Genomic DNA, 24,057 nt, shown 5'->3' on the forward strand with positions numbered 1-24,057 from the left:
GGAAAGGATTCAAACAGCACTTTGCTCTCGGCCTGACCATTGCGGAGAGCCGGGAACAGGGAAAGAGAGCAAGAGGGAAGCAATGTTCTTGTCCTTCTTCCTGCAGATGCCGAACTTCATGGTCTTTAATGGAGGTGGGGAGGGAAAGCATCAAAGAGGAGGCTGGAGGTGAACTTCTTTGAAATACATATGAAACTAAAAGAAGTTGGGTGATTTTTTTCTGGCAGGAATAGTGTCCCGTTTTTCAGCCAGTTCTGGTTCAGAGATAGACACATCTAACCTACGGAAGATTTTTTTTTTTTAAATTCTGCATTTTGAGTCTCAGCAGAGCTCAGCATTTCCTTTGTGCCCACCCCTATCTCCTGCACCAAAAGAATCATTGATTTTTGCTGCCTTCCCCAACCCTGAAACATCCCTGGGAGATATTAGGCCAGAGCACATAACCATCTCGCTCCGTACCGAGCTTCCCCCGCGTTGCCCCTGAACCGTTACATCCCATTTCTCAGCTCTTTTTCTATTGATTTTCATGGTAAACCACCATAATTTGCCTGATATGTATTTTTAGTTCCCCCACCACTGATGAATTGTAACATCCTCTCTCTACGCTCTTTTTTTTAAAAAAAAACTTGACAGTTTGGGAGGGAAAAGATGACCTTGTAGAGGTGAAAATCTCTCTGCTGTTGTCCAGTCCGGTCGAACCCAGGGACGAGTATGGCTTAGCCCCGCAGGAGCGCTCCACGCTTGCTGCACAACTGGTAATAATTTTGCAATCAGTCTGTGATTGTTCCAAAAAGTAGGAACAAACGAGTTAAATCACAAAACTAGTGCACTTCCTATCCTGCCTGTTTCCAAAGAAGAGCACGTCAGCAGTGCCAGAAGACACATGGATGATAAGTTACTAATAAATTCATTGTGTTGCTTATTTTTAATGGGCTAATAAAAACAATCCTCTTCTTTTAACAGTGCGCGACTTGCATGAAAAGAAACGGTAGAGTTTGGGGAAATATTTTATACTTGCATTGTAGGAATGGTCGTTGTAACAGTCATTAATTGCTATAATTGAGCTTTAATCGGGTATCGACTGCATTTATGGCAGAGAGGAGAGAGCATCCTACCGTTGCACCACTCGTGCTCCGTGCTGGCGGCTGCCGAGCTGCACGGTTAACGGGGAATCACTAGAGGTCACTTTGATTCCACCTAAAGGAACAAATCCTAAAAGGTCTGGGGTTTCGGTGCTGCTTTCTTCTCTTTTCGGTGAGACATTTTTTAAAAGCAAACTCCTTTTGCACATGTGTGTAGTGCTTGTTTATATAAGCTCCTTGGGCTGAATTTTATTCTGGTGCAAAGAGCGAATCTTTTAAGAAGTTTATAAAGCTGTGCCTATATTCATCAAGAGGCAATTTGGCCCTGAGTTTCTTTTTTAATACGAAACAGCTTCCACTGGATTTGATATTCTTGATAACAGATGTCATTCTTTAACTCTCAATACTTCTGTCCCGTCAGGATCCCTATAAATAGGAAAAGAGTAGCTCTGATACATAAAACTGCAAGAAGATATTCTAATTTTGCTGCTTATTCTGTTATAGCCAAAAGTGAAATAATATTTAGGTGTGTTTCATTCTCAGCTTTGGTCGATAACTGAAATGCAGAGATTTCATCGAGGAGAGAAAAAAATCCTAAAACTGAACACCTCATGCTCAGGCGTAACATTTTTCTGCTGCGAAGAGCAACTCCGACAGGAGCCCAAACTTGACTTCTTTTACATTTGTAAATTTCCTTGGGAACCTATAGCGTGAAATCTGACTTTTCTTTCATTTGGACACCTGGACTTGCTTGGGCCCTACCCTGCCGGCTCCTCTTGTTGCGGGGTCACAAGCGCCTGAGCCCCAGGTGAGGAACCTGTGCCATATCGCCCTCCGAAATGGCATCGCTGCTGCCCAGCCGCCCACCCGCTCAGTCCCTGATGGGGCAGGGGCTACACGGAGACAACCCCCTGGCCCAGTGAGCGGCAGCATCCCGCCCGTTGCTGAATGCAGTTGGTTTATTCCTATTTTGGGCAAAGCAAAGCCCCCTTGCACCTCCGGGATCTTATCCAGGGAGGTGGCAATCCCTTGGTGGTGCTTAGGTCCATCTTGCTGTGTTTACATCACCTTCTGCTGCAAACTGCTGCAGCATCAGCCAGGTCCCACCAGCAAGGTCCCACAAAGCTTCACCATTTCTTCTGCACCTGATATTGTTCAAGACCTGCTGGAAGGCACCAGGGGACCTCATGAAACAGAACAGTCCCATGTGCTGGTGGGTACCGGCTGCATCCCTCCCACGGCAGCACCACCAGCTCAGTGCCAAGCGGCTCAGCACTGGCAAAAGCAGGACACAGGAGCCGATTTGAAATGAAAATGCTTCAGAAGGGCTTGTCCCATGTCCTGTGCTCAGTACAGAGGACACCTGCCCTCATGCTTGGGAACCAAGCCTCTCCCAGAGGTGCAATACAGCCCTGCATGTCACAGTGTTGGTTGCATGGACCAGGGCACTCGCTTTCCATGAATCACAGAATCATAGAATGGTTTGGGTTGGAAGGGGCCTTGAAGATCATCCAGTTCCAACCCCCCCTGCCATGGGCAGGGACACCTCCCACTAGACCAGGTTGCTCAAAGCCCCATCCAGCCTGGCCTTGAACACCTCCAGGGATGGTGTTGAGCCCTTTCGTATCTTCACACCACAAAATAAAGGCCCAAACAACTCCCTGGTGTCTCCACGAGTAAGTCGGGGAGCAGCAGGCAGGAGAGCTGTAGGCTGTTCTTGTTGTGTGTCTGACACCCAGGACACCTCCTGGCGTCGGGGCTGAGTCACCGAGACCGAGCGTCAGTGCACAGACCAGGCTGTGCCATGCCCACACCCAACCACTTGTGACTTCTTCTTCTGTGCTTTCCATGAGTTGCCCAAAACCTGGGCTTTGAAGGAGGGGAGGTTCCTGAGATCCCAAAAGTCCCAAGCAATAAGTCAGTGTTGGGTGGGTGTCACAGCAAACCTCCACCAACACCTCCTCACCTTGGAGAGTGGATGGTCTTGGTGTCTTACTTTCTCCCCAAGAAACACACCACTTCTTCCCTTCGACAGCACACAGGGTAAGGGAAATCCCTTTCCAGGGACAGCTCTCCGTGTTCTCCATGTTTCTCCCTCAGCCCTCCACAGCTTTTTATCCCCACAGCTCTGCATGTCCCCCTCCAGAACACATGAAGTAATGCAATGAGCACCTCTCCCATGAGCATGTATCTCTTCTCCCTTCCTTCCCCCAGGGGAAAATTGAGTGGGAATAGTTTTAATTAACTACACTGTACGTGCATGGTGTTTATACCAACGCAGACAAGGCTGAACAAGCGTGCCTCGCTCTTGGAAAGAGAGGTGCTGAGGTTTGTGGCCGCTCTGAAGTCCTGAGCTCGTCCCACAGCGGAGGACCAGCCCCAGAGAAAGCTCTGGCTTTGGACTACACCAGGCTTACCCCAGCATGGCCACAGAAGGGGGGCAAATACGTCAACACCCAAAGCTCTGTCACTCTGCAGAGCTATGGAAAAAATCTATTTTCTCCCCACACCAGGACCACTGGATGAGTCAAGGATGCCACAAATGTAACCTAGCGCTGCACGAGGAGCCTCTGCAGAAAAAGGAGGGCTGAAGTTACATTTTGGGCAGCGTTCAGCTCTTAGTTAGGACACCTACATTCAGAAACATAGTTGCAGGTGTCTCTGTGAGCTCTTGGTGTCTCAGCTCCTTCATTAGCCATGGAGACCTTGTCCACCCAGACCTCTCCAGCCAGCCATCAGGTACCGGCTTCAGGGGGAACAAAACTGCCCTATGGCGCCCACTGATGGCACCAAGATGCACAAACAGAAGCCAAAATGGTGTCTTAGCCTTGAGTTGGCTACTGCCTTGTGGGTCCTCCTTGTGACTTATGTGTGTCATGCGAAGTTTAATATTGTGTAAAAAACCAGCTGTCCTCGTTTCCAAAGGTATTTAGAATGGACTTAAAAATTCTGTAAGGAACGTGCTTATTTTATAGATAAAGATGCCTAATACTGGCAATTGTGAGAGATTTAAAAATTCAATGCCATTTGTTAACCAAATATAAATAAGAGGGCTTTCAAACAGGCTACCATGTGAAGGTTCTGGATCGTCCTTGGGTTTCACCGTGTCACAGAGGAGATCCCTCAGAGTGACACACAGGCAGTAGATAATGTCTGAATCACTGTGTTTCTCATCATGTAGACCACACAGACCACAGAAAATTATCCTCGGAGATGTTTTTCTGCACATCTCTGATGAAGGCAGAGAGACAACAAGCTACTTGCTCAAAATCAGAAGAAACCCCATCAAAGGGGTAAGGACCAAACCCGGTTCACTCAAAGCACGGCATCGTTCTGGCAACTCTGTACTGAGGGTTTTTTACAGCTTTCTCCTTCAGCTGCCATTCCTACGGCTATTTATAGTTTCACTTCATAACCAGTGGTTAATATTTTCAAAGTAGTCTAGCGTGTGGTCACCCACACAGAAGATGCAGCTGATTCTCCTGTGCTGCCTAAAAAGTGTTGCCAATGATATTCAGGATCTTTCTGCGAGGGACTGTGGGGAGCTGTTGGCAGAGGGCAGGGAAGATGCCCTGCTGCCTTGGGAAGAAGGTCTGGCTGAGGCCACCATGCTCTGCAAGGCTGTGCGTGAGCTTGCAATGCCGTTACCTTCTCCCGAAGATGCCCCACTTTGGGATTTCATAGATTTTCTTTTTTCCTACTGAATTTAGCCCTTCTTTTCAAAGCTCAGCCGCATGCTCCTAAATATATGAGTTAAACCTTATTGCACTCTAGATCAAAGACGAGTATTTCATGCCTTCTCCTGCACTGTTGTGTAGTGACAAAGTTCCTGGTGACTTAAGCAGGAGGGAGGCTGCGTCCTGGGAGACAAAATTTAATTGAGTGTAATACCACAGGGCACCTAAAGTAGGACAACACAGCCTGACCTCATTTTGCCCATACGTAACCCTACTGACATCAGTGGGAGCTGCACATATGCAGTCAGGAGATGACATTTGCCCACTCTTGGCTGCTCTAGGAAATTCCTGCCGGCCTGATAAATTCTATTATTTCATCATGCAATATGAAAGCGAGGAATACACTGAGTAAAGCTGAGCAAACACGGCTCCCTGCCTGTTTGAAGTTGTGGAAAGGCTCTTTTTGACGCTGGTGGTTGTTGGATTGAGCCCACAGTACACAGTGATTCATAATCATTTTTCCTCAATGAAAGCAACCAGGTTGGTTTGTTGTTATTTGTGGGATCACATGACTCATTATTTGCAAATATTTGAATGGCAGTTGGACTTTCTGATGCCTGTGAACCCCGCAGCTTCCACCAGCTTTAGCACAAAATGGTTATTCATACAAATGCTGTACCAGAACAGACTTGTTTGATACTGTACATTTATTATGCTCCTCCTGTTTCTAGAAAAACTTTGCAGAGTAGAAAGGGTATCATTTGGCAAAGCCAACAAAGCTTACACCAAACCAGTGACTATTCCAAGACAATTGTTCATGAGCAATCCCAAGACTAATATTTATTTGCATTCATCACAGTCTAATAATTAAAAACAGTGCTTACTGCTGTAGAAAACAGGACGGGAGTGACTTACAGAGAAGAGGTTAGCTGGGCGGGTAATGTCTCGGCTCTCTCTGCTCGGTGCGGGCGGCCGGAGCAGGAGCAGAAGCAGAAGCAGAGCTCAGCAGACCTCCAAACGTCCCAGATTTTGAACCTGGGATTTCTTAAAACTAATCTTGTTTTAACTCTTGAGTTTCTTTCCCCCTGGAAGAAACACAAAGAGAATATAAAGAGAGATTATTGGTAGATGGAACGCGATATTGCAATATTTGAGCAAAATGTTAGCTTATTTAACAATAATAGTTACCCAGAGGGGTGGTGGCTCTCCATCCTTGGAGACACACGGGACCTGACAGAAGATGACCCCCAGCAGCATGCTCTAAGCTGGCCCCATATGGACTAGAGTTGGACTCGGGACCACAGGAGACCCCTTCCAACCTGAACTATTCGCAAAAAACATATTTTAATGCTCTGAACTGGCCAAAGCCTGTGCTATACCCTGCTATAAGATAACCTTCCTCCACCCAGTGAAACCCTATGGCAGGTCTGTGACATAGTGCCTGTGTGTGATGATACCAAAAGGATGTTGCTGTAATTGCATACAGATTTATCATCCGTTCCCTTGCAGCGAATGCCATCAAAAGACTCAAGACTTGGAACGATACAGCATTCCCAAGTATATTCTTCCTGTGAGCACATCCCCTTCTTGTCAAGGGAGACATCACGGTGTCCCAGGGAGCTGGTCCAGACAAGCATTGCCCCAGCCATGGGGTGAGGAAGGGGTCCCCGTGCCAACCCCGGAGCCGAGCAAGCTGGGCAGAGCCACACAAAGCACGCGGTGCTCCCCCAGCATCCCTGCTCCCCTGGCCGCGTCCGAGCCCTCCTGCCCTTGGGCGGCAGCCAGATGCGAGTTTGGTGGCCAAGGGACCCTCTGCGGTCACGCCACAGAGAGCATCCCTTGTCACCTCTCCTCCTCGGTAATATGAACGGACATTTGTTTACACCAAACTGAGCAAATTTAATATTTATTTCACATTTAGGTCACAGGACATCAAAACAAATATTTTTACCCCAAACAGATTTCCTGACCTCGTGGTTTCACTCCTGATTTGCAGCAGGATTTGTCCGAAGAGCTGGCTTGCTCCCACTTAAAAATGGAAGGAAAAGAAGTTATACAGGGTCCTGCACTGGGCTTGTGGTGACAGCAAAACTCCCTGCGCACCCGGATCAGCTCTGGATGCTGCTCTTGATTTTACTGGAACCAGGACGGGATTATTAAACTCATATTTCCTGGATTTGCTCTCTTCTTTTCAATCCAGAAAACCAAAATTATTTAAATACATAAACCTAAACATCCCAAATGCAAAGCATTAAAAACGATATTTAACTATCTCAGCATAAACAGTGCCTGGTGGGCCTCATCCTGCCCCCATCAAAAGCTGAGACAATCCCATCACTTGTAAAGATGCACTTTTTAAAATGATTTTTCCCTTCCAGCCTGCGTAGGCCAAGGATTGCATTAACACCGCTCCACTGAAAGCTCTGAAATGTTCTGTACATGGAAAAATTACTTTTTTTTTCCCGGTAAAGTTTGTACTACTTTTAAGGCAGAAACTGCTGAAGAGAGAATTCAGAAGCTCAGGAAATCTAGTGGTCCCCTATGGCTCACAGTAACGAGTAAAATAAAATGCTCTTTCTGAGTTCCTTCCCCCTGTAATTGAAATAGATGTTGCACTGGAGCTGCAAATCTGCTGCCCAATTATCACCCAACTGGGCTGCATTACGTCCCCTGCTCAACCTCGGCGTGATGCGAAATGCTCAGGAGGGCCAATGTAAACATATTTATAGCCCAGTAAGATATGCTGAACTCTTAATATAGGGATAATAATGTTATATATGTACACGCATATGTGCCTATATATATGAAAAGATACAGCTGAGCAAACTTTCGTACGCGAGGGCACAAAGAGCGGTGGCACGGCATGGCTACCTGGCTGTGAAAGACCCGGCTTACTCCAGTGCTTGGCTTGGATTTTAATTGCACAGTGGTCGAGATCCTCGTTTCACCGGGGTATCCGAGCTTCCCTTCGCTCGGGTTACTCAGTGTCTGAGCACCGGGGCGCTGCATGAAAGACTGGTCAGATAAACGCGAACCAGCCCCAGTCTCATTAGGGCCACTTCTCACGTTGGGTTGGATGGGGGAGGCTGGGGGCTGACCTTCGGGGCATCTCTGTCTCCCCACAAAACCCTGCCAAATGAGTCGGCTTTGTGGAGCCGCGCGGTATTTCGCAGGTAAACGCTAGACTGTCACTGTCTACGTGGCTCTAGGTGGGAGAAGAGGGAGGTTGCCACCGTCCCGTGAAGCGGCACGGGCACAATTCCTGTTGCGTTTGAAGGGTCCCGTGCCAAATCCCATAGGACCGAGCGCCGGGCTCCCCACAACCCATTTCAATGTCACTGGGGGAAAAACCACAGAGCTGAGAGTGTGCGAGAGGAATGCCGTCACATAACAGACATTTCAGGAAGTCTCTGTAATTTCTTTAATTATTCAGACAACAGAGCACAAGGATAATAGCTTCAAGTACATTCTTATACATTATTTTAACAGTAATAGATATGTATTTAGTCATAAACTATTCTGTAGCCACCACTATGTGTACATTTTATACAAACTATTGCCATACTCGGACCCTGAAAATGGACGGTGACATTTCCTAGACGTTTTGCACAATGTTATGACAGTACATCCTTCATACGAGAGCTGTAGCTATAGGTTGGATTGGTCCATCTAACGAAGCACTTCTAATGCATACCACGGAGGGGTGATCGGGACGTGAGGCGCCGAAGGAAGAGATGTAATAAATATACGGTGAGAGGGAGGCATACAGTCACTCGAAATACGTGCGATGGAGAACACGGCAGAGCATTTCTTTGCTTGGCAAAACAGGTTGGTCATATTATAAGACAGCATCTTAGCTTCTCTCACACCGCAAAGCTCTGAGCTCGTCTCAGCCTTTCGATGAAGATTAAACATGGCAATGTCTGATATGGTCCCTACCGGGGCACGTACCCTACCCTGACACAAGCGTGGGCTCTGGTCTAAGGATTTTTTTCATCTCAGTTACCATTTAGACCGAAGCCCCCAAGCCAATGGCTTAAGTTCTATCACTGACGTCCCTAAACGCCTCCACCACCTGGCATCTGGAGAAGGTAGGCTCCCTCATGGTTATTTTTTGATCATAAAGGCTTTACAAAATGCCAGCTGCTGTTCAGAGACAGGGGTAAGAGAGCTCAGATGCCCAGACATTGCCATACAAAGGCCAAACTCTTACAGCAGAGACTCATTTGTTCCACGACCACATTTTTACATGCCCCAAACCAGCTGCTGTTGCAGCTCCCGATGCACCAGCAGACCCCAAAGACACAGAGGTGGCAGAGTCCGAGCCAGGGTGGGCAGCAGGTCCCCGGCACCCACCAGGCGATCCACAGTCCCCCGCCATGCCCCACATCGTGTGGGCATTAGGGTGGCTTGGTTCCCATCCCGGTGGTTCACATGGGTGCTGCAGCACATCAGCGGTCACACCGAAGTCTCACCATGAACAAGCTTCAGAGCGTGGAGGTGGCCCTGGACTAGAAGCTGCCGGGAAGGAGAGACCACATCCATCTGTTAGGGCTTGACACGGGGTGCTCATGCCTGGGGCTCAGCCACCAGCTCCTGACACCGCTCTGGAAGCTCCCAGGCTTGGAGAGTGGAAGAGAATGGTTTACGCTCTCCGGAGGTGAGCCCAGGCAGGGGCATCCCCGGAGGCCACCTGATGAGCTGCCATCCATCCCAGCGGAGGACGTGGCTGTATCTCTGGAGCAAAAGGTTGCCCGATGGATGAACGTCCTAGACCGGCGAGTAATGGAAACTGAAGAAAAGGTGAGAAGACATTCAAGGAAAGCTCCCTTCCGGTACGGTCCTGTCGCAGACGCGCACACACACGCACACACAATGTTTTGCAAAATTTTTAAAGGGATCCTGGAAACCCTCCGGGGAGGAGCGCGCAGCGCAGCAGAACCTCACTCATCGGCACCCGGCCAGGACAAGCCCCTCAGTGGGGCTCGGAGATGGGACCGGGCAAGGGACGCAACCACTGGCCCCACCACTCATCTCCTAAAACACATCTCCAATATGTTCACCCATTCAAGATGGACTCTGGTTCATTACAGCTCAGTAACGTCTCTCAGAATAAATTAACAAATTTGTATCCCTTTTTTTTGTTTTGCGAAGGGTGTTTTGTTCTTTTCTCTGTGGCCCCAAGCCCCACACCTTTACTCAGGCAAGGCGGCCAGTGAAATCCGCCGGCTATCTCCTTCTTCCAGCATCAGCCACACGAATCCCTGCTAATTCACCAAAGTCAGTGTCGCTCCCTCAAATTTCCGTCTTCTGGGCACCCAGATGAAAGCTGATTAAAATCCCGGTGCCACCACAAGGTGAAGGCAGTTGCCTGCCGTCAGATTAACATGCTTCAAAGGGCAACCTTGATTTAACGCCCTCGGAAATCAATTTTAAGACATGCCTGTGGTCTCCAGACCAGACCGGGAGGTGGACACGGAGCCAGGGCTGGAGCTGGAAGAGGAGAGCATCGCTTGAGCGCAGATGGGGAGTTGGGGCTCCGGCAAAGGGAAACGGCGTCTCCCGCTTGCTCGTGCGAATAAGTGAGGTTCTACTGTTAGTACAAGAGATTCCAGGTTACACGCAGATGTGATGGATTCGTTTCCTTAATTAAAGTACCAAAATTAGAAGTTATAAGCAACACATCTAAACGAAAAAATGGGCACTCCTTTAGGCATCATGTTCCCTAAACCAATAAGCAAAAAGGAAAAAAAAAATGGGATGCACCAGGAACTCTTAGTTATTATATACTAACCAGACTGTGCATGGCACATTTTATTTCTATAAAACTATTAAAACTATTACAAAATATTCAAAAATACATTTTAGTAAATTTACAGCAGTTATTTCTCAATTTATTAATGCAAAACATCCTTTTCTCCCCTCTGTACAAACTACCGTCTCCATCGTCACAGAATTGCCGCCATGTGCGCTTTTTAAAAAATATTATTTTCTAATAAATTTTTTTTGAAGTTAAAAATAACAAAGTTTCTTACGGTTTTTGCAAATAAAAAGTTTGTGTAACAGTCTTGACTTCCATGAACGTGGCCAAATGGTGGTTTTACAAAGCAAAACATGGAAAACAATACAGGAAATGACGTTACATTTGAAACTATTTAAATTAAAATAATATATTCTCATATTTTACACTATTTCAAAAAACAAAATGTGATTCAGTTAAGTATTGATCTCTCAAAAAAATCTAATTTACAATTCTGTGTATAAAAATATAATTTACGGACCCCCATGAAGTTTGTCTTTTTTTTTTTGTGTTTGTTTGTTTGCTTGTTTTTTAGACTTGCTGAAATGAAGGAGCAATGTAATGGAGAGATGGGAAAGTACAGAATTTCGCTTTCTGAAAGTCAGGACACACGTGACATGTAGAAAAATAGACTCTGCGCAGTTTTGCTTGGCCTCACAAAATAATTTTTTCCCCTGTGAGTACAGTTCACATGATAATAAATTATCAAAGAAACTATTTAAGGCTCTTGAAGGTCCGGTTCATATCATTTAAAACATCTATTCAAAATACCAAAGAAATAAATATCCAGGAGAGGAGGAAAAAAAATAATAAAACAACAAACAAAACAACAAAACAAAAGAACAAATAAAAATATATATATATTTATAAACTAAACAGAACAGAACTTCCTGGGGTCTTTGTTTCCCTTAAAGTCTACTTTGGACTGTCCTACTTAATTATTATTATTTTATTATTATTATTTTTAAGTCTTAATCCGTGCTCTCTTTTCAAAAATATGTAAATTTTTTTCCTTTTTTTTTTTCTTTTAGGTTTTTCTTTTTTTTTTTTTTCCTTTTTTTCTCCTTTCTTTCTCTCTCTCTCTCTCTCTCTCTCTCTCTCTCTCTCTCTCTGTGTCTCTGTCTCTCCCTCGGAGGCTGGCGGGTGGCCGGGGCGGTGCGGGATGCTCTCAGCTGGATGGCACCACCATGCCCAGCGGGTGCAGAGAGTCACTATCCAGCACCCAGCTGCCGATGCGGTAGAGGAGGCGAGAGTACCAGTGGATGCCGGGGGTGGCGGGGGCACCCACCAGGGCCCCCCCGCCGGAGGGGCAGAGGGCGGCCAGCATCCCCTGGAGCAGGCGGAAGGGAGCGAAGGCCCAGTGCGCCCAGCTGTGCTCCTCGATGACGGCGTAGCAGGAGGCCAGCACCCGGTTGATGAGGATGGTGCCCTGGGCGGTGAGCGGGGCGTACGCCCCCGAAGCTTCCTCCCGCAGCGAGACGCTGTGCACGGCCGCCGGCAGGAGCTGCCGCCCGCCCTCGCCCAACACGTAGACCCGTTGGCCCGGCCGTACGCGGCTGGCGAAGAGCGCCCGGCTGCTGGGGGTCCCCTCCTGCGACTGGTTGTGTTGGGGGGCCACGAAGAGAAGGTGGGCAGCCGTCAGCAACAGCCGGGCCCGGGGCTGCCGCGTCTCGATGACATAGAAGAGCTTGTGGGAGCCGTCCTCCCGGTCGAGGAAGGCGAGGAAGTCGCTGTAGAGCAGCCGGCCCTCCGCGTCGGCCGCCAGCACCCGGTCCCCGGGGCTCAGGTCCTTCACCAGCTTGGTGCCGCCTTGCTCCAGGTGCACCGTGGCTGAGCCGGGGAAGCAGCCCCCCGATTTGGCCGCCACCGAGTTTTCTGTGCAAGGAGAGAGGCACAGAGGGGTTAGAGGGGGCACCAACTGGGCCAGGGCACGGGGCTATGGGGGCTACAGGGGCTACGGGGGCTACGGGGGCTACGGGGGCTACGGGGGCAGGCATCGCTTCCCTGGCAGCCCCGACCCACCCGAGATGCATGGGTGCAGGACGTGGCCTTGCTCCCCACCGAAATTCCTCCATCCTCATCTATGAACTTGCCCTGTTTGCACCCCATGGAGCGGCCCCTTCCTGCCAGATTTGACCCAGTGCACGTCCCTCTCGGGTGGGAGTTACAGGGACCCTTTGTCTCCTTGAGGGAATGAGCCAAAATATTTCCCCTGAAAAAGCCATTCCAGAACAAACATCTTCCGGAAGAGCTTCCCGCTTGGATACTCTTTGCCCTGCACCCGGCACCCGATGTGGGATAACTTGAGGCTTTCAAAGGCGAGCGGGTTTAGTGGCATAAGGTTTCTCCTCCTCTGGGCAAGTGTCCGCGCTCGCAGTGCTCGGGGTCCCCACGCAGCTCTGACTCAGGAGCCCACCCCGGGCAGCAAACAGCAGAGAGCAGGAGGAGGCTGTGCCCTGAGGAGCACACGGATTTGCCCATCTCCCCACTGCAAAGAAACGGCCTGGATTTCCCGAGTGCCCCTCCACCAGCCTGTGCGTGACCCCGCGCTGCCCCCCCCCAGCCCTCGGTGCCCTCCTGGTCGGCACGGCAGCTGCTGGGGCACACGTCACCCTCTGTACCACTGCTGGCATCCCCAGCACTCGGGTTCACTCCTCTTTCCCCCCCCCAAAAGTATCATCTCCCACCTCATTGGAAGGAGGTTGTTCCCTGTCCCGGAGCGCGTGGTCCCTGGGCAGCCCCATGCCTGTGCCAGACCCAAAAGCATCCCTCCTTCAACTCCTCCCGCTCTCCGAGTTACTCAGAGTGTAGCTACTAACTACTGTGGCTCTGCTGCTGCTTCCCAGTGCTCCCGAGAGGAATAATCGCAGGTTTAAAGAAAGCAGAAATAGTGATGAGAGTTTTAAGTCTGTCTCACAAATCCCTTTCTGGAGGCTCAGCCACGTGCGGGGCAGTGGGAGAGGACCTCTGCCCTTCTCCAGGCTGGTCTCTGACTTAACTGAGGGACACTGAGGTGTTCCTAAAAGCTCTGGTTTTCTATATATTGGGCTGTAGCCCACGATATGTCACCGCAGCAAGTGTCTTTGCTACAGCTGTTGACATTCCTCATGCCTCCCTTGCCCTCCCCTGATTTCTCCCAGTTACTCCCTATACCGGTTTAGAGTCCTGGTGATTTATCTCCTAAAGGTGGTCAGATTTTATATTTTGCCTCTGTGGCTGGTAGTGAAGCTCTTATGATTTAAATAAACCTTCGGAGTGTCTCCTAATGACTTTCTCAGGAAGGACAGGAAGGGCGAAAATTAGACCGTTATTGATTTGCTAACGACTTTATCACTTCTCCTTCAGAAATGAAGCAGCGAGATCTCCAAGGCCTCTTCAGGGAGGACATGGCAACAAACAAGCTATGTGCTTTATGTGGAGCCCTCCGCTAGCAAACTACACCTTCCTACAAGCCGGCGGTAAAGGTCTGGCTTGAGCTTTGTTTGCATATTCAGGGAGTTGATGAATAGATCTCGTAGTGTAGCAGCTCTACAAACACGCCAGTGAATTGGCAGAGGTGTGAAAATCTGCTTCTTTGAGCAGTGCTTGTTTGGGTTCTCTAATTAAAATCCAATAAAGGATCAGCATTGTCATTCTGATTCATGTAATAAATGCAGACACTCTTGGAAGAGAGGACACTTCCATTTTTTTCCCAGCTTCTTCCCCCCCTTTTCTCCCCCTCCCTATTTGTTCAGGTGCAGAAACCCTATGTGCCAATTCACACACATACTCTCCAAAAAACCCAGGACCTTCCAAGCACTATTTGCACAGCAGAGCCACTTTTCCAAGGCACTCAAGATGTGTATTTGAATTTTAAATGTAGAAGCTTGCTCTAAATACTTGCTGTAGCGCATTATCAATGTCCCTTTTACCACCCCTGCCTCTCCCTCCTCTGTCCTGGTGACAATAATTCAGGCCTTGGGGAAACTCTTCTTTGCATTCCAGTCTCCGGGATCATACTTTTTGCAAACAGAGATCCAGATAAAGAATCTTCCTGCCTGGCTTTATGGGGTTTAATCTTCTCATAAGATGCTCTGTCATGAAACGAGGTTTGGACCGTTTGAAATCAGGCTGAGCGGGTGGAATTCAAGCCCGCTCCCTTGCAGCCCGCGTGGTACAGTCACACGACCTTGCCTGACACCCTCTAAATATTGCCCCCGAGCCCGTGTGTGCCGAATCTCAATGAGCAGCTTGGGGCTACTCCTCTCCTATGAAATACCCGTGGGGGTGGATTAAGGGGTGCGCTTGGGCTAAGGTCACCGCACGCCACAATCGGACACCTTGCGCTATAAAGCCCATCTTCGCTATTGAAAGGGATGTTTCATATCACCGCACAGCTGATAGCTTTGCAGGGCCTCTTTTTTTTTTTTTTTTTTTTTTTTTTTTTTGCTAGAAAGGACCAAGGAGCTGAACAAAAGCAGCAGCAGGCTCTCGGGACAAAGCCTGAGTGGGCCAGGAGATGTGCTCCCTTGGCTCAGCCCCTGGGGAGCTTCGGACTGGCACAGGGGGATGAACCCCATTTGCAGACAGGCATGGCGAGGCCGGGATGGTTTTGCTGCCGTGGGGCTGCTGGTTTCGAAGCAAACGGCTATATTTAAAGAAAGCCCATTATTTTCTTTTGCAACCAAGTGTTTCTTGACACTTCCAGCGGGCTGCTGGGCCAGAGGATGCGCTTAAAAAGCACTTTAGCTGCCATGCAGCCGGGTGGAGGGAGGCGGGGGGGGGGGGCGGGGGGGCGGCACTTGCCAACCGTTTTGCTCCCCCCAAAAAAGTGTCAAGTGTCAAGAAAATCAACTCGGCGAGTCGGGTATTTCTTGCGAGCTGTTCCCGGGTTGAGACAGCGTGTGGCGTTGTAAGCACAGGGGAGGGGAGGGAAAAAAAAATAATTATATGTATGTGTATCCCTATCTGGGAATTTCCTAGCGGCTACCGCTGAAGAAGGCAGGGGACCACGTTACTTATTTGTTTTCCTGGCCGGCTCCCACTCGGAGATTAGCGATCGCGAGTAAGGCGTGCAGCCAGCGGGGCGGCGGGAGACGGCCACTAGTGTTTGTGTTGAACACGCTCTTTGGATGGGGAAAGCATCACATCCCACGGGGGGAGGAGAAGGGCGTGTGGCTGCGGCGCAGCGCTCGTGGGAAGGCTGGGCGAGCAAATCACCCAAATAAAAATGCTGTCAAAACGTGCTGCAGCTGGCTGGACTTTTTTTTTTTTTCTTTCTTTCCCTTCCCCCCCCCCCCCCCCTTCCTTTCCCCCACCCCTACGCTGGCGGGATCGCTAAAAGGCGGGGGGGAGGGGGAGGAGGTAGGATGCGCCCTCGGGGGCTCCGCTCCGCATCCCCAGAAGAGCCCCGACGGGGCGGGCAGGGATGATGGGGACCCTGCGGGGACGGGGAGGAGGGAACCCGGGTGGCACCGTGCAGGGCGGAGAAGGCTCTGGGGGGGGGAGGGGGGTTGAGCCGTGACCTAGGGGGTGTCCCCCAGCCCGACGTGTCCCTGGGCTGGCTGCCCGCCTTACCTGCTTTGACGGAGCAGTGGATGTGCGCCTTGGACTCGTAGTAGACCCAGTCGAAGCCGGCCTCGACGGCGAGGCGGGCCAGCATGCCATACTTGCTGCGGTCCCGGTCCGAGGTAGTGATGTCCACGGCGCGGCCCTCGTAGTGTAGGGACTCCTCGGAGTGGTGGCCGTCCTCGTCCCAGCCTTCGGTCACCCGCAGCTTCACCCCGGGCCACTGGTTCATCACCGAGATCGCCAGGGCGTTCAACTTGTCCTTGCAGCGCTGCGGGGATAGGGGCACACGGGGAAGGGCGCATTGCGGGGGGTGCTGCAGGCAGGGGCAGCACCCCCCCTTCACCATCTATCCCCCCCAGGGCCGCATCCTGCCCTCTCTCCCCAGCCAAATCGGCGGCAGCATCCCCCCCTCCCCAAAACGCGCCGCAGGATGGGCCGAGCCAGGGCTGAGCATCTTCTCCCCGGCTGCCAGGGAGGGACGGGGAGGCAGGTGAGGAGGAGGACACGGTGAAACTTGGGGGCACGGGAGGAAGAGGGGGTGAAACACCACGAAGGCCCAGCGGGACGGAGCCACCCCCTCCCCCGGCACCTGTCGCAGGGACAGGGGGACCCCCCGCCCCATCGCCGGCGCTGGGATGTGAGTGTGTCGGTTCAAAGCCACCTGCACGCAGCAAATTCCTGCCGCTAAGTGCCCTGTCCCCTTCCCGAGAGCGAAGTTTCTGCTGAGAACAAACACTCGCCATGTAACTCGGAGTCACGGATTCCCCCCCCGGAATGTCTCTCCGGCTCTTTTCAGCTTAATTCTGTGTTGAAAGGGGTCTCAATACATGTTAACAGCCTTTATGTGCTGGAGGGAGGGGTGGTTGGTGGGTTGGTTGGGTTTTGTTTTTGTTTTTTTTTTTTTTTTTTCTTCTCTCCCTTCGCCCATCACTCATTAGAGCCCTCAAAGCAGCATGGGCTGGGAGCATTCACCCCGCTTCAAACATACATCGGCTCTCGCCTACAAAGCCGAGCAAATCCATACAATAATATAGCTCTTAGTGGGAAGATGAAAAGCAAGGGAGGGCCAAGGAGGGAAGTTAAGCGAAGCAGGGATGCTATGCGAGCCGGGGGACCCTTTGTGTGGAGTGAAACGTTTTCCAACTCCGTGGAGAAGCTCTGCGGGTTTTTGCATCGCCCCTCCGGAGCCACCGGCCTTTCCCGGGGCTGAACCGGGCCCTGCAGCACCGGGGGCCCGCGGGGACCGAGCAAATGAGGGGGGCGGGATAGGGGGAGGAAGGGGGGGAGAGGGGCTGCAGCTCTACCTGAAAGGGGGGAGAGCTTTACGTGAAACCCTCAAAGTTTTTTGGGAGAGAGGGATTCTATCTTAGCCAATGGAGGAATAAACAAGCCGGCGATTGGGGAAAGGGACTCGCAGCCCCCTCCGAAATAGGAGATCAGCACCGAAAGCGTTGAAAAGCGCTTGACCAAAGGTACACAGTTGGAAACACACACGTTGCCAACTCCCCCCCTCCCCACCCCCCACCCCGCCTTTTTTTAGAGGAAAATAACTCGTGGATATACATGATGTGGCCCATTTGATGTAAATATCGATGTGGATTAAAACCACGGCGGGATGCAGTAAGTTGCTGTTCCCTCACTTTTGCTAGCCTGACTGGGATGCTTGGCCTTCTGCAGGACCATTCTACCCAGTGTGCTCCCCGCACGCCCAGTAACAGACGGCAAAGGCCCCCTTCACAGCTCCCAGGAAGGCAAAGCCCCTCCATTATCCCGCTGACGCCACTTCTAGGGACGTGACAAGGTTGCTCAACAAGAAAGTTCCCGCGTGTCTATCAACAGCCATAAAAAGCAATTCCAGCAATACACGGGTCCCCGAGAGATATAAAACGCACTCGTGAGCTCACTTTGGACTCTCTGGCCTACCGTTTTATGGAAAGAGCCGGGTGTTTGGGTGTCGGCACCGTTCCCGGCAACAAAGCGCAGCAGCACAAGGAAGTTGAGTTTGATTTATTTTCCCTCCTCTCTCCCTCGCACACCTGAGAGGATGGAGACGCTCCTCCAGCGATTTACAGGGGGAAGAGGGCCAAGGATCAAACGTCTCAGCTACCGATAAGGCGACAGCCCTGCGCGACACGGCGCTGTCTTGCCCCGCCGCTGCGCAGGGGAGCAGCGGGCGCGGAGGGGCGGGCAGCGGTGCGGGCAGCGGTGCGGGCAGCGCCGAGGGGCTCTCCCCGCTCCGGCCCTGCCAGCACCAGCTCCCAGCTTCAGGCGAAATAAAGAAGAAGAAACGACCTCCTAAAGGACTTTCCTCCCTTTTATACTGCCTGAGCTGGATTGTCAGAGTCAAAAGCCGTGAAGCCCAGACTATTTATTAATTCATTGGGTCGTGTGCCACAAATCAAGCCCAATTCTGTTCAGCCACCGTGAAGCTCAGCAGGGCTGCCTCCACTAACGCTTTGTGTGGAGGCAAAGTTGTTCAACAAGCCCTCTCCTGCCAGCTCCTAATCTCTTCACAAATGAATTGCTTGAAGGAAACACTTAACAGGTACCTGTCAGTGTAAACAACCTGGTGGGCTTCCTAAATGCCAAGTTGATCTCTAAATTCCTCACATCACGCACCGGTTGTGTGCCTGCATTACACGAGGTTGCTGTTTTATTTCATACAAATTCAAGCTTTATCATACTGACCTGGCCTCCTTATCTCTCCCCCGGATCCAGCCAATGGCTGGGGGGTGGGGGGGGAGGGAGGGGAGGAAGGGGGGAGCCTTCAGCAAACTGCTCTTGTCACCTGCAAAGTTGAGAACCTGACTTACCTACCTCTGTTTGCGTTTTTCTCTCATAACACCACCCCCCCCTCCCCTTTCTGGAGTTAATATTAACTAGCGGCTAATGCATTCGGCAACTATTTTGCAAGTTTAACGATTCTATTCAGGGAAGATCTCTCCATGCTTGAAGGGCTGCCGAAGCAGGCGTTTAAAGGCTGGGATTTAACCAGAGGTTGCTGGCCCAGGGAGGGAGGGAAAGAGAGAAAAGCGAGGCGGGGGGAGGCCGGCGGCAGGACGGCACCTCGGGGCGCTGCGGCCCCGGCCGTGCCCGGGGGAGGGTGGGCAGGGGCAGCCCCGCCGCCCCCCTCCCCAGCCCCGCTCCTCTCCCCCCGGCTCCCCGCCTCGCCGAGGGGTGCCGGAGCCCGGCTGGGTCCCCCCAGTCTCGCTCCCCTCTTTGCCGCCGGGTACCCGGCGTTGCGGCCTCCCTGTCCCCACCGCCCTAAGCCCACCTCCCCCCCCCCCCCCCCCCCCCTTTGTGTCTAAGGCACGGCAATAAGCACTGAAGGAGAAAAGGGGGAAAAAAAAAGGAAAGAAAAAAAAAAGTATTTGTTTTCGTTTCGTTCGTCTGAGGGAAGTTGACAGAAGGTCAGGAGTTCAGATGCTGCCAGCTAATGCAGCGAGAGCGGCCAGCCGCGTAGCCGGCGCGGCGTGCCCCGGGAGAGCCGCGGGGCCGGGGTCAGCCCGCACGTCGCCCCCGGCCCGCAGCCCACCTCTCCCGGCCGCCTCCCGCCCGGTTCTCCCCACCACCACCCCCCCAAAACCTCCCTTCCCCTCCCTTTGCCCCGCTCCGCCGCCGCCGCCGCCGCCGCCGCGCACACGCACCGGCGCAGCCGCGCAGGGAGGGAGGGATGCGCCGTGGCCCGGCGGGAGCCCGTCTCCCGCGGAGCCGCCGCCGGGGCTGCGGAGGGAAGGGTGAAACCCGAGCCGCCGCGATCGATAGGCGAGGGGAGTTAAGTGGAGCTGAAAATGCGAGAGATGCGGCTGACCCGCCGCACGCCTCGCCCGGGCGGAGGAGCGCGGGTGCGCAAAGAGGGGGGAAGCGGAGCGGGGGATCCGCGCCGCTCCGCGCCCCTTGCGCGGGGCAGCGGCGGCGGCGGCGGCGGGCGGGCGGGCGGACGGGCGGAGGCGCGCCGCCGCGCTGGGAGGGAGGGTGCGATTTAAGGTGGTCGGGAGGAGATGGTGGCGGCCGCCGGTCCCTCGCCCCGGGAGACCCGGCAAACGTGCGGAAAATCAGGCCGAGGAACGGGGAGAGTTTGGGAAATTCCACCCCCCGCACATACCCCCCCTCCACACCCCCCTCCTTTCCCCGCGTCCACTCCCCGCCTAGTCCTTCCAGGCGAGTCCTGTTCTAGCACTGAAGGTGGGGCTTAAATGTATTAATATTAAAAAAGCGCTGTTGACCTATATTTGGAGGAAACCCATTTCCAGTGTCTAGATTGCATGTAGTTTCAGAAACTCCGGGATTGGCAGAGCAATTGACTTCACCGAGCTCTCTGCTGAGCATGAATAATAATTATGAGGTGACTCTCGGAGAGGATCTCTCCTCTTTCTCTCTCTCTCTCTCTTTTTTTTTTTTTTTCCATAAAATGGTTCCGCAATCTGATTCCACCCGAGATCCAATATTTACCCAGTTGTAAACCTTGTGCCATCAGATTTTTTAAAACAGAAGGTGATGCAATGCCGATAAGTTGCAAGTCCCTCCCCTATGGAAGTACCAGAGCATTGGTGGCGAGCATCCTTAAAGAAATATCAATATATTTACGCTCTGATGGGCACAATTGCAAATGATGGTATTGCAATACGAGCTATATAATACGGAATCAGGAGAGGAATGGTCGATCCGGCTTCAGCTGCCTTTTGTGAGTGCACGACTGCATGCCTACTAAATTTAGAATATGCTCGCGAGGGAAAATAATAATAATAATAGTAATAATGAAGGCTAAAATGAAACGAAGCGGAAAAAAAAAGGAAATTAAATAAAATATATATATATAAATCAAGTCAGCAGGCGTAGCAACCGAGGACTGCGTTTGTAATAATGAGTGAGTGGCCTGGCGGTCACTATACACTTGGGGTCCTCTGAGCTGTATGCAATTCGTTTGATCAAAGTGCATCCTTGGGGACAAATGCAAACAGCAATCTCTAACCAAGTTACAGGGAACGCCATGGCACGGTAATGACTGTAAGTATCACACAGATTCCCCCACCAAATATCTCGATAGCTCCGGCTCCAGCCCCTGCTAACTTGGCTGGAGAGATGGTATTTACATTCAATGGGGGAAACTAGCCGAGTTTGGAGGGGCGGGGGGAGGAGGGGGAGAGGGAAAGGGGGGGGCTTTCAAAAATACTAAGACAGATGCGTCCTTTAGGATTGCTCAGAGAGGTTAACAAACACAAATACAGGTATCTCTGTGGCTCTACCTGAGTCATCAGTCTGTCAGCTCCCGTGTTCTCTTCATCCTTAAAAATAATGTCAGGGTTGTAATTTGGGGTTAGTTCTTTAAATCTCTCGGAGTTTCTTGTGATCTTCCCTTCATATCTTCCACTGGCCCCTAGGGTCTTCTCTGCCACATTGGGAATAAACTGCTTATAGGCTAAAGGGGTCAGCTTTTTGGGGTGTCTCCTTTTTCCAATGCCCCTGCCTGGTCCACAAGTCAGCCCAGAGGAGACTAAAAGAGCGCAGATGAAGCCCACCAAGAGAATTCTTGTCAACAGCAGCATTTCGTCCATTGAATCCAATTACTTCAAAGCTCTCTGTGCCTATCCCTGGCTGTCTCTCTAGAGCTCTCTCTCCTCCTATGTCCTTGTCTGCTTTCTGAATCGTATACTATCCACCGATCCCTAGCAAGACAGGTGCTGGAATGGCAGGCTTTAGGTCGCTGATAACGGAACACATCGGAGTTTGGTCGGGAGACAGCAATCGAGAGACAAAAAAAGGGTCTGATTTTAATGGTAGCAAAGCAAGACGCTTGTGAGAGGAGTCTGCCTTTAGTTCTATATTATAGCTGCCAGGGCCGAGAGCTGATTGGCCAAGGCGAGACAAGCTTGTCTTCTGATGTTTTAACCCTCAAAAAGGCAACAAATTCTTGAAAGATTTTTTTTTTTCCCTTTTACCTGAAGGGCTTGGAGCTGAGAGGGGTGGAGATCGCGCTTTCTTGGGATAACATCAATTACACGCTGGGGTTTTTTTTTCTTTTTTTTTTTTTTTTTTTTCCCAAAACTTTCTTGGCAGAATGGTACATTTGTCAGCAAGAGGAACAGATGCCTCTGTGAAAGAGAAAAAAAATAATAAATAAGATTAGCAGGCTGCCTCAGTGCAAGTCAAGTTTCTAAGGGCAGTTACGGTTAAATTAAATGCGGAATTATCGGGGAGCCGTGCAAATAGAAACGTATTGGGGAGATATTAACGCCCAGGGTGGGAATAATGCCATTTAGGAGCGCACCCACCTCAGTGGCTTTGTAACAGGTTTCTTCCCCCTGAAAAGGGAGATTGCTCTCCCTCCTAAAGGCACACATTTCTAAACACACTCGCCTTTTAGCTGATAAGTGACTACTTTAAAGGCAGAAACAAGTAAGTCTGATGCGAGGCGGCAGTTATATGAAGTTAGCGTGTCTCACATGTCTATCACACAACTGCAATGTGGAGACATTTAAATGGCACTTTTTTTTTTTTTTTTTTTTTTTTTTAATAAACCCAGGGCTATCGTCCAATGTAAAATAATGTTGTATCTCCAGAAGTGCATGAAAAGTCAACTGATTAAAAATAGATGGTCTCCTGAGCACGCTGGGGCTATATTCTTTGTTTCTTTGGTCGAAGTCGAAGAGGAGCGTTTTAGACTCTTACACCTCCTTGCGGGGTGTCATTAAGTTTTTAAGAAAAGCATAGTGTTGAAAGCATCCGCAAACACAATTAACAGGGATCGATCCAAGCAAAGTGAATGGAAAGGGGATAAGTTTAATGTTAAATTAATTGTTATCTCATGCAGCGTGGCAAGTGATGTCTTTATCCCGATCTCCAAAAGCTACTAATCAGACAAAGGTGTTGAGAGACGAGCAAAATTGCAGAGATGGGGCTGATAGAGCAGGTTAGACAGAAAAGCAGAGTCCCATATGAACAAACACTTCTCTGACTGTAAACAGCTCATTTACTTTTGCTCCTAAGAAAATGCAATTTATCCTAGGACCTAGAAACTTTCAGGAGTCTTCTAGGAGTTCTTAAAAACATCAGGACGACATGCTGAAGTAATCCAAAATCCACTTTCTCTGAAAAATAAGAAACAAAAAACACCCAACCCCAAATCAACTTTATTTTAGGTGGGTTCCCCCCCCCAAAAAAAAAAAAAGCTCTTTGGGGTAAGTAATTATATGGGAGTTTTCCGGTCTGTGACATCGAGCTGAGTCGTAATCAACTTAAACCATGTAAAAATGGACTTTGAAATTAGTTTTTAAGTGGTAAAAAACTTGTATATCCGTAAACTGTAACAAGCAAGACAGCAGGGACTTTTCAAGGGACAAGCTGGTCTTTCTATGTCAACTTCAGAAAATAGCCGAAAGAAGTGATCCGAAGCTCTCACACCGACTCGAACTGCTGCTCTTCCCTCTTTTTAGCCTACACTTTTCTTCTGCTATTTATGTTTCTTTGTAGAGTTTCAGTGAATCATTGATTTCTCTTTCCCGGCTGTAAATTTAGGATTTTTGACTTGAGAATGGGTAAAAAGTTAGAAAGTCAGCAGCTTGGCTTCTAGGTTTTCATCAACCAACTTAGTTGCAGAAACAAGTTGTATAACAGCTAAATACCTGCTTCATGCTATTAAAAAACAAACTTAAGTTTTATCTCCCCGTCTGCGTGCATGTGAGAAGACAGATACAAGGAATATATAATTTATACAAAAGAGGGTATGTGCTTTTGATGTGGTTGCTTAAACAGCATGACTTGATATAACAGTTGATTAAACAGTGCCAAGGAATAAAAGCTATTCTTAATGGTGTGGGATACTGCAAATCTTTTATCACCCCTCTTACCTTGTCCCCCTCCCCAGGGAAAGATGATCGATATCCCAGGCACTAGCCGGGTGGACATCGCAATGAAGGAGTATAGAGAATAAGGATAAACCCCCTCATTA

General features: G+C 50.3%; 1 protein-coding gene across 1 annotated transcript; it reads right to left on the reverse strand.

Moving 5' to 3' along the window:
- Positions 1-11,727: 11,727 nt before the first annotated feature.
- SHH (sonic hedgehog signaling molecule) lies at positions 11,728-21,664 on the reverse strand (the record flags this gene model as incomplete). The annotated part of the gene is made up of 3 exons (XM_082480065.1): positions 11,728-12,434; positions 16,116-16,377; positions 21,356-21,664. 3 exons carry the CDS (start codon positions 21,662-21,664, stop codon positions 11,728-11,730), a joined length of 1,278 nt encoding a protein of 425 aa, XP_082336191.1.
- Between the last annotated feature and the right edge of the window lie 2,393 nt (positions 21,665-24,057).

The sequence above is a fragment of the Vanellus vanellus genome (genome assembly GCF_965231255.1).
Source record: "Vanellus vanellus genome assembly, chromosome: 2".
Taxonomy (NCBI): Eukaryota; Metazoa; Chordata; class Aves; order Charadriiformes; family Charadriidae; genus Vanellus; species Vanellus vanellus.